This window comes from Drosophila miranda (assembly GCF_003369915.1).
Source record: "Drosophila miranda strain MSH22 chromosome Y unlocalized genomic scaffold, D.miranda_PacBio2.1 Contig_Y1_pilon, whole genome shotgun sequence".
Lineage (NCBI taxonomy): Eukaryota > Metazoa > Arthropoda > Insecta > Diptera > Drosophilidae > Drosophila > Drosophila miranda.
This window is the reverse complement of record NW_022881603.1, coordinates 45,864,429-45,879,815: the sequence shown is the minus strand read 5'-3', so window position 1 is coordinate 45,879,815 and position 15,387 is coordinate 45,864,429. Positions and strand designations below refer to the sequence as shown.

The following is a 15,387-nucleotide window of genomic DNA, read 5'->3' as shown; positions in this document are numbered from 1 at the left end:
GAATGAATAAAAATTGCCTTTAATGGTCTAATGAAAATAGTAATTCGGATGATTCTTAGTTTTCACGCACTATATTCACAGGTGAGTCCCAATTTAAGCACATTGGACCCAATGGCTCCCGCACAGGAGAACGATATTCCGAAAAGTGCTACATTGCAACCAATGCCACCAAAATATACAAATGAATACTTTTTAATAATGCAGTTTAGCATAAAATACAGCAGCATAAAAAGATTATTCTCACTGGAATTGTGTCTACAATGGAATCCGTTACTGAGAGAGAACTCATCTTTCCGGTCGATTCTGCACCTTGAAATTGGGAGCGCTCTGTAAATGCTTATTTGATTTTGTATTATTTTTAATCACCTTATTATTAGTTTACAGTAAACAAATTAACTTACTGGAAAAAATGTAGTTATGGTTGTAAAGAGTCGTTTTTCTATCTAAAAATATTACACATTTGTCCGTCTGTCCGTCCCTATGAGCGCCTGGTGCTCAGATACTATAAAAGCTAGAGCAACGACGTTTTGTATCCAGACTTCTGTAATATGTCACTGTTACAAGTGTATTTCAAAACTTCGCCCCGCCTCCACAAAGGACGAAAATCGGTGGCATCCACAATTTCGATGATACGAGAAAACTAAAAACGCAATCGTAGAGGATGACTATATGTTCTAGAGTGCAAAATCTGAACCAGATCGTATAATTATTATAGCCAGAATCAAGAAAACAATTTCATTCTTTCTCGCTCTGTCTCTCTCTAACACACAGGTTTCATGGTCGGTTTTGCCAATTGCAAAATATGAGTTCAAGGATCTCAGAACCCATAAGAGCGAGAGCAACCAAATTTGGTATCCACACTCCTGTGATATCGGACCTTGACCGTTTTGTGTTAAAATTTCGCCACAACCCCTTTCGCCCCCGCAAAGGACGAAAATCTGGGGCATCCACAAATCTCAGAGACTATTAAGGCTAGAGTAGCCAAATTTGGTATCCGCACTTCTGCTAGATATCACTATAAAACGTATATCTCAAAATTTCGCCTTACACCCTTCCGCCCCCACAAAAGACGAAAATCTGTTGTATCCACAATATTGCAGATTCGAGAAAACTAAAAACGCAGAATCATAGATAATGACCATATCTATCAGATTGCTTAATCTGGATCAGATCAGATCATTTTTATAGCCAAAAGGAACAAATCAATTTGCACTGGCTACGCAGCGCCCGACGTCACGCTCAGACTGATTTCCTGTCTCTCTCGCACGCACTCTTTGTCGGGTCTTTTAATATTAGCGGCGTCTGCCGGAGGAGAGCCATACTGACTAAGTATCGGGTATAAATGTAGAGTTGCGGTGTCCGCAGCAACTCACAACGTTCCACCTCGTTTTCATATGTACTTTAGATACCCTTGCAGGTCCATTGATGCGTATGATACTTATAGTTATATGTAGTTATATCGTCCGACATTATTTACTGAATTATGTAAAAGCATCTTTCCAACTAAGCTTTTCAAAATGAGGAACAAATTTGCATCAAGAAAAGGGAAAAAGGCGGACAGACGACTAGAAGAAAACATGTTGTCACTATCATATTACTCCTCTGCCAGAATATGAATGAACTAGCAGGCGAAAGAACAGAAACAATTACCTATGTTAAGATCTTTTAAGTAAAAACGCAAAATATATCTTCTAGACTGCAGATTCTGAACCATATCGTATTATTATTATAACCAGAATGAAGAAAAAAATTTAATTTTCTCTCGTTGTCTCTCTGTAACACTCACGTTTCATGGTCGGCTTTGCCTTTCGCAAAAAGTGAGTTCCTAGATCTCAGAGACTATAAGATCTAGAGCAACGACATTTCGTATCCACACTCCTGTGATATCGAACCTTGACAAGTATATTTCAAAATTTCAGCCCACCCCTTTCCGCCCCCGCAAAGGACGAAAATCTTTGGCATCCACAAATCGCAAAGACTATTAGAGCTGGAATAACCAAATTTTGTATCCATACTCCTGTTCGATCTGTTATAGCCAAAAGTAACAAATCAATTTGCAGTGGCTACGCAGCGCCCGACGTCAGAAGCTCAGAAGCCACCCTAATGTACTGGCGAGGCTTCTTGCGAGATCCAGATACCGGCGTAGGCTGGCCAGAATACACCCAGTCGACCTGCCCAATAGGGCGATCTAAGAGGACCCCTGAACCTAGACAGATAATTGAACCAAAATCCTCATCCAAAATTCTTGATCTTGATGACACGCATTTTTATACCCGATACTCAAAATGAGTATTGGGGTATATTAGATTTGTGGTAAAAGTGGATGTGTGTAACGTCCAGAAGGAATCGTTTCCGACCCCATAAAGTATATATATTCTTGATCAGCATCAATAGCCGAGTCGATTGAGCCCTGTCTGTCTGTCCGTCCGTCCGTCTGTCCGTCCCCTTCAGCGCCTAGTGCTCAAAGACTATAAGAGCTAGAGCAACGATATTTTGGATCCAGACTTCTGTGATATGTCACTGCTACAAAAATATTTCAAAACTTCGCCCCGCCCACTTCCGCCCCCACAAAGGACGAAAATCTGTGGCATCCACAATTTTAAAGATATGAGAAAACCAAAAACGTAGAATTGTAGAGAATGACCATATCTTTAAGACTGCGGAATCTGAATTGGATCGTATTATTATTATAGCCAGCATCAAGAAAACAATTTCATTTTTTCTCGCCCTGTCTCTCTCTAACACACACGTAGCATAGGCGGCTTTGCTTAGAGTAAAACATTAGCGCCTAGATCTCAGAGACTACAAAAGCTAGAGCAACCAAATTTGGTATCCACACTCCTAATATATCCACACCCCTTTCCGCCCCCGCAAAGGACGAAAATCTGGAGATATTCAAAAATCTCAGAGACTATTAAGGCTAGAGTAACCAAATTTGGTATCCGCACTCCTGTTAGATCTTACTATAAAACGTGTATCTCAAAATTTCGCCCCACCCCCTTCCGCCCACACAAAGGACGAAAATCTGTTGCATCCACAATATTGCACATTTGAGAAAACTAAAAACGCAGAATCATAGATAATGACCATATCTATCAGATTGCTTAATCTGGATCAGATCAGATCATTTTTATAGCCAATAGGAACAAATCAATTTGCAGTGGCTACGCAGCGCCCGACGTCACGCTCAGACTGATTTTCTGTCTCTCTCGCACGCACTCTTTGTCGTGTCGTTTAATATTAGCGGCGTCTGCCGGAGGAGAGCCATACTGACTTAGTATCGGGTATAACCGTAGAGTTGCGGTGTCCGCAGCAACTCACAACGTTCCCCCTCGTTTTTTTTTATTTCTGTTTTTTTAAATCATCGTAATATGACTGTTGTATAAGTTGCTCTAACAGTAACAGCAAAGAACATAATTTTTATCAGTGATATTATTTTATAATTAAAAATACAAAACACAATCCTAATTATAAAACGAGGGGGAACGTTGTGAGTTGCTGCGTACACCGCAACTCTACAGTTATACCCGATACTAAGTCAGTATGGCTCTCCTGCGGCAGACGCCGCTAATATTGAACTACACGACAAAGAGTGCGTGCGAGAGAGACAGAAAATCAGTCTGAGCGTGACGTCGGGCGCTGCGTGGCCACTGCAAATTGATTTCTTGCTTTTGGCTACAAAAATGATCCGATCTGATCCAGATTCAGCAATTTAATAGATATGGTCATTATCTATGATTCTGCGTTTTTAGTTTTCTCGAATGTGCAATATTGTGGATGCAACAGATTTTCGTCCTTTGTGGGGGCGGAAGGGGTGGGGCGAAATTCTGAGATATACGTTTTATAGTGAGATCTAACAGAAGTGCGGATACCAAATTTGGTTACTCTAGCCTTAATAGTCTCTGAGATTTGTGGATGCCCCAGATTTTCGTCCTTTGGGGGGCGGAAGGGGGTGTGGCGAAATTTGGACACTAAACGGTCAAGGTCCGATATCACAGGAGTGTGGATACCAAATTTGGTTGCTCTGGCTCTCATAGGTTCTGAGATCCTTGAACTCATATTTTGCAATTGGCAAAGCCGACCCTGAAACCTGTGTGTTAGAGAGAGACAGAGCGAGAAATAATGAAATTGTTTTCTTGATTCTGGCTATAATAATTATACGATCTGTTTGAGATTTTACACTCTAGAACATATAGTCATCCTCTACGATTCTGCGTTTTTGGCTTTATCGTATCTTTAAAAATGTGGATGCCACAGATTTTCGTCCTTTGTGGGGGCGGAAGTGGGCGGGGCGAAGTTTTGAAATATTTTTGTAGCAGTGACATATCACAGAAGTCTGGATACAAAACATCGTTGCTCTAGCTCTTATAGTCTTTGAGCACTAGGCGCTGAAGGGGACGGACAGACGGACAGACAGAAAGACAGGGCTCAATCGACTCGGCTATTGATGCTGATCCAGAATATATATACTTTATGGGGTCGGAAACGATTCCTTCTGGACGGTACACACATCCACTATTACCACAAATCTAATATACCCCAATACTCATTTTGAGTATCGGGTATAAAAAGTTGGTTTGTTATATTTTGACACATTACTGTACACAAAAAAAAATTCTAAAACTTTAAAAATTAAAAATATTCACCAAAGAAATTTTTAAAAAATACGGAAAATATATGAAATGTCAAATTATTTTTTCCATGGCTATAACTAAGATATAAAAACGAGGGGGAACGTTGTGAGTTGCTGCGGACACCGCAACTCTATAGTTATACCCGATACTAAGTCAGTATGGCTCTCCTCCGGCAGACGCCGCTAATATTAAACGACACGACAAAGAGTGCGTGCGAGAGAGACAGAAAATCAGTCTGAGCGTGACGTCGGGCGCTGCGTAGCAACTGCAAATTGATTTGTTCCTTTTGGCTATAAAAATGATCTGATCTGATCCAGATTAAGCAATCTGATAGATATGGTCGTTATCTATGATTCTGCGTTTTCAGTTTCCTCGAATCTGCAATATGGTGGATGCAACAGATTTTCGTCCTTTGTGTGGGCGGAAGGGGGTGGGGCGAAATTTTGAGACAAACGTTTTATAGTGAGATCTAACAGGAGTGCGGATACTAAATTTGGTTACTCTAGCGTTAATAGTCTCAGAGATTTGTGGATGCCCCAGATTTTCGTCCTTTGCGGGGGCGAAAGGGGGTGTGGCGAAATTTGGACACAAAACGGTCAAGGTCCGATATCACAGGAGTGTGGATACCAAATTTGGTTGCTCTAGCTCTTATGGGTTCTGAGATCCTTGAACTCATATTTTGCAATTGGCAAAACCGACCATGAAACCTGTGTGTTAGAGAGAGACAGAGCGAGAAAGAATGAAATTGTTTTCTTGATTCTGGCTATATACGATCTGGTTCAGATTTTGCACTCTAGAAGATATAGTCATCTACGATTCTGCGTTTTTAGTTTTCTCGTATCGTCAAAATTGTGGATGCCACAGATTTTCGCCCTTTGTAAGGGCAAAAGTGGGCGGGGCAAAGTTTTGAAATATTCTTGTAGCAGTGACATATCACAGAAGTCTGGATCCAAAACATCGTTGCTCTAGCTCTTATAGTCTTTGAGCACTAGGTGCTGAAGGGGACGGACAGACGGACGGACGAACAGACAGACATGGCTCAATCGACTCGGCTATTGATGCTGATCAAGAATATATATACTTTATACTTACGTTACACACATCCACTTTTACCACAAATCTAATATACCCCAATACTCATTTTGAGTATCGGGTATAACAAATTAATACGTACATTTGTTTGAAATTGATTTAGCGACAACAAAAACTAACAATTAGACGAATAAGATAACATTGCGAAAACCGCCGACAAGAAAAGTCACAAATGCATGAAATTTCAGAATGCGGTTTTTTTTGGTCGCTGGGTGCACTTGTAATCTTTAGACTGCCTAATTTTTTTCTGGGTCTGTGTTCTCTATTTATTGCTCCCTTTAAACTATATATACTCGTTGTATGTATGTTGGCAACAAACATTTAATTTCTACATATGTCTAACTATATAAAAAAGATTGGTTGAAAATAACACTTAATACCTAAATCCCATCTATGTAAGAACTGACGTGCCATATTCTCAGTTCCATGTCGTATATATTAATGTGAAGATTTTTTGGTATACTCATTTACGTCATTGAAGGTGATGCGTATGTGAACACATGCTCGGTTGAAGAGCACACAAAAAGCAAAGAAAAAACTCCACAAAAAAAAAACCCGAACCATAATTTGTAAATTTATGTATTTACACCAAATACTTAATATTAAATGTGCTTGAAAACCAAATTGTATATCCTTGTTCATAGAACATAAAGATAATGGATTGTCAGTGCTTTGTTATTTATACAATAGTCTCAATAACCTGACAAAATCAAAGCAAGAACAAAAAGTACTTAAACCAAAAAAAAAAATGTTTCCGTACAATTTTTGTACAATTGCTGTTTTTTTGGAGACGGTAAATATACAATTTTCACTTGGGAAATTTTTTAAATTTTAATTCTAAAATTACTGTAGAGAATTGTATAATGAACATACATATCGATAATTATTTCAGAGCTGTAGCTGCTTATTTGCGTGCTTTAAACCTATCGCCGAATAATGCTGTAGTCCATGGAAATTTGGCATGTGTTTATTATGAACAAGGCCTTATTGATTTGGCCATCGACACGTATAGGCGTGCAATAGAATTGCAGCCAAATTTCCCCGATGCATATTGTAATCTTGCAAACGCTCTCAAAGAGAAAGGACAGGTATATTCCGTATATATTTTGATTTTTTCGTTAAATTATTTACTTCGATTCAATTACTTTGTATATTTATATTTTCTGTACTTTAGGTCAAAGAAGCTGAAGATTGCTATAACACAGCCCTAAGATTATGCTCAAATCATGCAGATTCTCTAAACAATTTGGCGAACATAAAACGAGAACAAGGATTTATTGAAGAGGCTACAAGCCTTTACCTGAAAGCGTTGGAAGTTTTTCCAGATTTTGCTGCTGCCCATTCAAACCTAGCATCTGTTTTGCAACAACAAGGGAAACTAAAAGAAGCATTAATGCATTACAAAGAGGCTATTCGAATCCAGCCCACTTTTGCTGATGCATATTCAAATATGGGAAATACACTTAAGGAATTACAAGACGTTAGTGGGGCACTGCAATGCTACACTCGAGCCATTCAAATTAACCCGGCCTTTGCTGATGCCCACAGTAATTTGGCGAGCATCCATAAAGATTCAGGAAATATTCCAGAAGCAATTCAATCCTACCGTACAGCCCTTAAATTAAAACCCGACTTTCCCGATGCATATTGTAATTTGGCACATTGCTTGCAGATTGTTTGTGACTGGACTGACTATGACGTACGAATGAAAAAGTTAGTTAGCATCGTTGCTGAACAGCTCGAAAAGAACCGATTACCATCTGTACATCCACACCATTCTATGCTTTACCCCTTGACGCATGAGTTTCGGAAAGCCATTGCAGCACGGCACGCTAATTTGTGTTTGGAAAAAGTTCACGTGCTGCATAAACAACAGTATAATTTTGTAAGAAATTTGCCAATCAATGGAAGGTTACGTATTGGCTACTTAAGTTCTGATTTTGGAAATCATCCCACCTCTCATCTAATGCAGTCTGTACCAGGACTACATGATCGTTCAAAAGTCGAAATTTTCTGCTATGCCCTAAGCTCTGATGATGGAACAACTTTTCGTTACAAAATAAGCCGTGAAGCTGAGCACTTTGTCGATCTTTCACAAATTCCTTGCAATGGAAAAGCAGCTGATAAAATATATAATGATGGAATACATATTTTGGTAAATATGAATGGTTACACAAAAGGAGCAAGAAACGAAATATTTGCCCTTCGACCTGCTCCAATTCAAGTTATGTGGTTAGGGTATCCAGGCACTAGTGGTGCCAGTTTCATGGATTATATTATTACTGATGCTATAACTAGCCCACTGGATTTGGCGTACCAATACAGTGAAAAGTTGTCATATATGCCTTTTACATATTTTATTGGCGATCATAAGCAAATGTTCCCTCATTTAAAGGAACGTATTATTGTGTGTGACAAACAACAATCTTCTGTTGCAGATAACGTTGCTGTTATTAATGCAACTGACTTATCGCCTCTGGTGGAAAATACAGGTGTAAAAGTGATAAAAGAAGTAGTTAATGCGCAAAAGCCCGTTGAAATAACGCATAAAGTCGCTGAACTGCCAAGTTCCACCCAAATAGTATCCATGATTGCTTCTGGGCAAGTTCAAACATCTCTAAATGGTGTGGTTGTTCAAAACGGGTTAGCGACTACACAAACAAACAATAAAGCCGCAACCGGAGAAGAAGTGCCGCAAAATATTGTTATAACAACACGTCGGCAGTATATGTTACCCGATGACGCTATTGTTTACTGCAATTTTAACCAACTTTATAAAATAGACCCACAAACGCTTGAGTCTTGGGTAGAAATTTTAAAAAATGTGCCTAAATCGGTTTTGTGGCTATTAAGGTTTCCCGCAGTTGGCGAACAAAATATAAAAAAAACTGTCAGTGACTTAGGTAAGCTTACTGTTGTATACCTACATACATATGTTCATGTTTAGAAATGTCACTGACCAATTTTAACTATAAAAAATTTCAGGAATATCTCCTGATAGAGTAATTTTTTCAAATGTAGCTGCTAAAGAAGAACATGTACGGCGAGGGCAATTAGCTGATATATGTCTCGACACTCCATTATGTAATGGTCATACTACATCCATGGATGTATTGTGGACAGGAACTCCGGTTGTCACTTTACCAGGAGAGACACTAGCTTCAAGGTGAGTCTATTGTCGGTACTAAAGTAAATAAATATAAATAAATCTATTTTGAAAATGTTTTTAAGTTCAATATTGTCTAAAATATATTCTATATAACAGAAAGTTGGTGTTAGATTCGTAGTCTTTTTGGTGGAAAATTTAAGAATCAGTAACCCTCAAGGTTATGCCCATAATTTTTCGGTATTGAAGAGTGGTTGCTGAAGACATTCATTCGAAAATAAATAAATTCAATAATAATCAGTTATATAATAAAAACGAGGGGGAACGTTGTGAGTTGCTGCGGAGACCGCAACTCTACATTTATACCCGATACTTAGTCAGTATGGCTCTCCTCCGGCAGACGCCGCGATTATTAAACGACACGACAAAGAGTGCGTGCGAGAGAGACAGAAAATCAGTCTGAGCGTGACGTCGGGCGCTGCGTAGCCACTGCAAATTGATTTGTTCCTTTTGGCTACAAAAATGATCCGATCTGATCCAGATTCAGCAATCTGATAGATATGGTCATTATCTATGATTCTGCGTTTTTAGTTTTCTCGAATGTGCAATATTGTGGATGCAACAGATTTTCGTCCTTTGTGGGGGCGGAAGGGGGTGGGGCAAAATTCTGAGATATACGTTTTATGGTGAGATCTAACAGGAGTGCGGATACCAAATTTGGTTACTCTAGCCTTAATAGTCTCTGAGATTTGTGGATGCCCCAGATTTTCGTCCTTTGCGGGGGCGAAAGGGGGTGTGGCGAAATTTGGACACGAAATGGTCAAGGTCCGATATCACAGGAGTGTGAATATCAAATTTGGTTGCTCTGGCTCTTATAGGTTCTGAGATCCTTGAACTCATATTTTGCAATTGGCAAAACCGACCATGAAACCTGTGTGTTAGAGCGAGACAGAGCGAGAAAGAATGAAATTGTTTTCTTGATTCTGGCTATAATAATTATACGATCTTGTTCAGATTTTGCACTCTAGAAGATATAGTCATCTACGATTCTGCGTTTTTAGTTTTCTCGTATCGTCAAAATTGTGGATGCCACAGATTTTCGCCCTTTGTGGGGGCAAAAGTGGGCGGGGCAAAGTTTTGAAATATTCTTGTAGCAGTGACATATCACAAAAGTCTGGATCCAAAACATCGTTGCTCTAGCTCTTATAGTCTTTGAGCACTAGGCGCTGAAGGGGACGGACAGACGGACGGACGGACGGACGGACAGACGGACAGACGGACAGACAGACAGACAGACAGGGCTCAATCGACTCGGCTATTGATGCTGATCAAGAATATATATACTTTATGGGGTCGGAAACGATTCCTTCTGGACGTTACACACATCCACTTTTACCACAAATCTAATATACCCCAATACTCATTTTGAGTAACGGGGATAATTACTTGGTTGATTGTTAAAATTTTTACGTTTTTCTTCAATTATAATCGATGATTATAATCATAATCGTAATTATCAACAATTTATAAATCATGGCGGCAATGTAGAGATTGTAAATAATGTTTCTCTAGGTTCACTCTAAGTAAGCGATTATATTAAAAAAAAAAATCAATTTTTACAATCCGTGATAATAATAGATAACATTACGTTCCGATTTGTTAAAATATAATTTTTGTTCATATAATTGCAGAGTGGCTGCCTCTCAACTGGTAACAGTTGGATGTCCCGAGTTAATAGCACGTACTAGGGACGAATATCAAGATATTGCTATTCGTCTAGGAACACAAAGAGAATATTTAAAAGCTCAACGGGCAAAAGTATGGAAAGCACGCGTTGATAGTCCATTATTTGATTGCACGCAGTATGCCAAAGGCTTAGAACAATTATTTTCTCGAATGTGGGACAAATTTGCAAACAGTGAAGTTCCTGATCACATCTCGGCAGTGGAAGAAAAGTGAAATCCATCCTGTCAACTTGAACCTGAAAACTTGACAAGAATTGTCATGCATGCTTCGGAACATCAATTTTGTGCGGCATATATGTTACATGTATAACTAATTTTTCTGTATAAGAAAAAAAAGTAAAGTTTAACTATTTACATACTTATTTTTGGTCCATTAAACCGGCTCTTATATAAAATTTTATCCTTTAAGCTTAAGACGTTACTTTGTATTAGAAATAAATATAGTCCTACGGGATACAACTAGTACTTGTGCGGTAAATAAAAAAAGTGCTTGCGATTAATAAAACTAACGTTCATGCAAAAATAAATTGTTTTATACGTTACGGTTAGGATTGAGGGAAAGAGATCAGAAATGCGATAAAATGTTCGACTATAGGTATTTCACCGGCGAAGACACAAACGCCAACACCACTACGCTAACTAAGGCTACAGCCCACTTGGGAAGCATGTTTACCATGTTGCCAATTAGATGTACACAAACATGTGATTCTCTAATACTTCGGCCTAATAATTTAAATTATCCTATAAAAATACCGATAATTCACACTTGTGATAATAATGCCACAAATGCCGTCAAATTGAAATTCACTCATTAGAGAAAAATAGCTCTAGTCCCAAATCAACAAATTGATAAATTAATTATACCCGATACTCAAAATGAGTATTGGGGTATATTAGATTTGTGGTAAAAGTGGATGTGTGTAACGTACAGAAGGAATCGTTTCCGACCCCATAAAGTATATATATTCTTGATCAGCATCAATAGCCGAGTCGATTGAGCCATGTCTGTCTGTCCGTCTGTCCGTCCGTCCGTCTGTCCGTCTGTCCGTCCCCTTCAGCGCCTAGTGCTCAAAGACTATAAGAGCGAGAGCAACGATGTTTTGGATCCAGACTTCTGTGATATGTCACTGCTACAAGAATATTTCAAAACTTTGCCCCGCCCACTTCCGCCCCCACAAAGGGCGAAAATCTGTGGCATCCACAATTTCGACGATACGAGAAAACTAAAAACGTAGAATTGTAGAGAATGACCATATCTTTAAGACTGCAGAATCTGAATTGGATCGTATTATTATTAAAGCCAGCATCAAGAAAACAATTTCATTTTTTCTCGCCCTGTCTCTCTCTAACACACACGTAGCATAGGCGGCTTTGCTTAGAGTAAAACATTAGCGCCTAGATCTCAGAGACTACAAAAGCTAGAGCAACCAAATTTGGTATCCACACCTAATATATCGGACCGAGACGAGTTTGTTTCAAAATTTCGCCACACCCCCTTCCGCCCCCGCAAAGGACGAAAATCTGGGGATATTCAAAAATCTCAGAGACTATTAAGGCTAGAGTAACCAAAATTGTTATCCGCACTCCTGTTAGATCTTACTATAAAACGTGTATCTCAAAATTTCGCCCCACCCCCTTCCGCCCACACAAAGGACGAAAATCTGTTGCATCCACAATATTGCACATTCGAGAAAACTGAAAACGCAGAATCATAGATAATGACCATATCTATCAGATTGCTGAATCTGGATCAGATCGGATCATTTTTGTAGCCAAAAGCAAGAAATCAATTTTCAGTGGCTACGCAGCGCCCGACGTCACGCTCAGACTGATTTTCTGTCTCTCTCGCACGCACTCTTTGTCGTGTCGTTTAATATTAGCGGCGTCTGCCGGAGGAGAGCCATACTGACTTAGTATCGGGTATAACCGTAGAGTTGCGGTGTCCGCAGCAACTCACAACGTTCCCCCTCGTTTTTATTGCAAATACTATTTCCAATACTAAAAACACTTTTGTCCGTATATTAAATAAAACTAATTCAATAAAAATATTAAACCTTAATGATATCAAAATAGCAAAGATCGCTGAGATATGGTGATGAAAAAACTAAGCAAGAACTTTCCACCACTATTTAAAACACAATTGAAAGATCTCGGCACCAAATACACCGACTTATTCATCGGACTAGAAACCGAATCAAGGTTAGGTTAGGTAGAGACGGCCGCCAAGCTCGCTCGGAGCCCAGCACACTTAGGCCGGTTTCGGCCCGTTGTGATACCGCTTGGGATCATTCCCTCCCTGCAGATGAGACTTCATGTCAACAGTTGTCCCATCCAGATGCCCTTATAAAGTTGACGATCTTTGTGGGACATAGCGTGGACATCTCCGAGATGTCGTTCAGAAAGGCAGAGCCCAAGTGATGCAGCCTCCTTCTGCTGAGAGCTGGACAGGAACAGAACAGGTGTTCCACTGTTTCCTCCTCGTCCTCGTCTCTGCAGCTGCGGCAGAAATCATTGTATGGGGCACCCAGCCTGTTTGCGTGGGTGCCTACTAGCCAGTGTCCTGTGAGGGAACGTATGACTGCGCTGCACCTTTCCCTGAACCGAATCAATAGCAACAAACAATTTTTATAAACAAGAGCTTGTTACATTTAGCTTGTTTCCCAGAGGGCAACGCCGGCTAGCTTTCGAACCCCAGGGCTGGGTGGGGCCCCTTGCCCGCCAAATGTAGACAAAGATGGAGACTTACTACTTCTCAGGACATCGAACCTAACAACAATCCAAAGACAAAGAAAACAATAAACAGACGGCTGTCAAGTGGGTGAAGTTAGGGTGTTATCACTTCGCGCGCCCGCCCTACCTGTGACCAAACCCAACGTTAATTTTGGCTACCCTCTGCTGGAACGGCTGCGGCAGGCCTAATCCGTGGCTTACGCCAAGCGTCGTCCCTCTATTTTAATTTACTGCATCATGTTTCAATGTATAGCTTTAATAATAATGGATTGACAACTTCATCTTTCTCATAAATAACTATATATATAACTATATATACGACACCAAGGTACATAGAGAAATATCTGCTGAAACTTTGTTCAACCGCCAGGGGTTCCCTCTATTACATAAGTAATAGATCACGTGTAGATGAGTGAATCCACCTTTTCTTGAGTTAATTTAACTCAGGCCTCTACGGAGACCGACCTACCAAGAGCTCTTGTTAAGGGTCCCCGGGACATAAACAATAGACAATGATTAGATTTCCACATATCACCCGACCAAACACGGTGAACTGACGGGACCTAACGGGACCATGGAACTAACAGACGAAGGCGGCAGATCAAAACTGTTTGCCGAAGTGGCGGCGGCACAGCAAGGTAATTGCCGAAGTGGCGGCGGCAGAGAGCCCCTTTAGCGGGAGAGCGCAGCAGCTCATCAGAAACAGTGAAAATTATCCACTAAACATAACTGTTCGAACGCGAAGCGGTTAGTTCCCATTTCGTCGCGCGCTTGCTTACAAGCACTAATACAGCTCCGTGCATTAGCGGCTTCGGGTTCGCTGCACTTGCGCTTGCATACCAAAAAAAATCAAACAGTTGGTTCTTCGATTCTTCTTTGCCTGTCGAAAATGGATAAGTCTAATGACTTGCCGGAAAACAGGGTGTCTTTTTACAAACTAAAGGCACTCTCAATATACAACAAAGCCGTTTCACTTCGAGAGACGATATTGAATGATGAAAACAACCCAATCAGTGAAGATGCGCTAAGTGTTCATTTAAAATTCTTGAAAAAAATGTCCGACTCATTTAATGTTACTCATTCTAATTTAGAAGAGCTTGATGTAAGCGAAATTGGCAGCGACTTAAGCAACAATTTTGAGGATTTGGCGATGGAAATCGAAGTTCGTATTCCAGAACATGCCGCATCACTCAACGATACGACCCGAGCTCAACGTTACTGCCTCCGGAAATGTACGGTCACGATATCATATTCCTAAAATTAAACTTCCCACTTTCCGTGGAGGTTATACTGAGTGCTTTCTATCAAAGATTGAGAAGTTCCAGCACCTGCGCTCATGTTTGGATGGTCCTGCCCTGGAGGCTGTTCGCTCTTTGGAAGTATCGGAGAGTAATTATGATATTGCATTGGACATTTTAAACAATCGTTTCAACAATAAACGTTTAATCTTTCAGGCACACGTCGCTGAGATTTTGAGGCATGAGAAGGTTGAAGATGGGTCAACTACAAAGCTACGTACTTTATCGGACAAGCTTCATTCTCACATGAGAGCGCATAGGTCGATGGGTACCATGGAGGAAATAGCAGGATGCATCATCGTTCACTCCACATACAAGTATCTCGTCTCTGATACCAGGACCAAATGGGAGGAGCTGTCGCCCCCTAACGTCATACCAACATGGGACCATTTTTCGGTTTTTTTTTTGGAGAGGAGATGTCAAGCCATGGAGACCATGGATCAAGCTATGTTGATTCAAACCAATAGCAGTCAGGTTGGAATTCATAAACGAATCACTCATTCAAAACACAGTCTTGTTGCTACAAATACAATCGTATTGGAATGCGTACTCTGTGATAATAAAGGGCATAACATTTACAGCTGCACTCGCTTTGGAAACCTTTCGCCATCTTTGCGTCTTAGAGAGGCAAGGAAGCTTAGAGTTTGCTTCAACTGTTTGAAGAAGGGACATCGGAATACCTCCTGCAGTTCAGGCTTTTATCGCACATGCGGTGAAAAGCATCATACCCTTTTACATATCAACAATCCGCTGCCTACGTCACGTAACACGGAACCTGCCAA

General features: G+C 40.2%; 1 protein-coding gene across 2 annotated transcripts in view; it reads left to right on the top strand.

Annotated features, from left to right (window-relative positions):
- Positions 1-11,086, top strand: part of LOC117189932 (UDP-N-acetylglucosamine--peptide N-acetylglucosaminyltransferase 110 kDa subunit-like) — a 44,454-nt gene extending 33,368 nt beyond the window's left edge. For both annotated transcript variants that reach the window (XM_033395014.1, XM_033395015.1), the window contains exons 7-10: positions 6,619-6,814; positions 6,901-8,629; positions 8,712-8,892; positions 10,524-11,086. In XM_033395014.1, coding sequence (XP_033250905.1) covers positions 6,619-6,814; positions 6,901-8,629; positions 8,712-8,892; positions 10,524-10,791 — 2,374 coding nt within the window. In that variant the 3' untranslated portion in view covers positions 10,792-11,086. The remainder of the gene's footprint in view (positions 1-6,618; positions 6,815-6,900; positions 8,630-8,711; positions 8,893-10,523) is intronic.
- Positions 11,087-15,387: the final 4,301 nt, after the last annotated feature.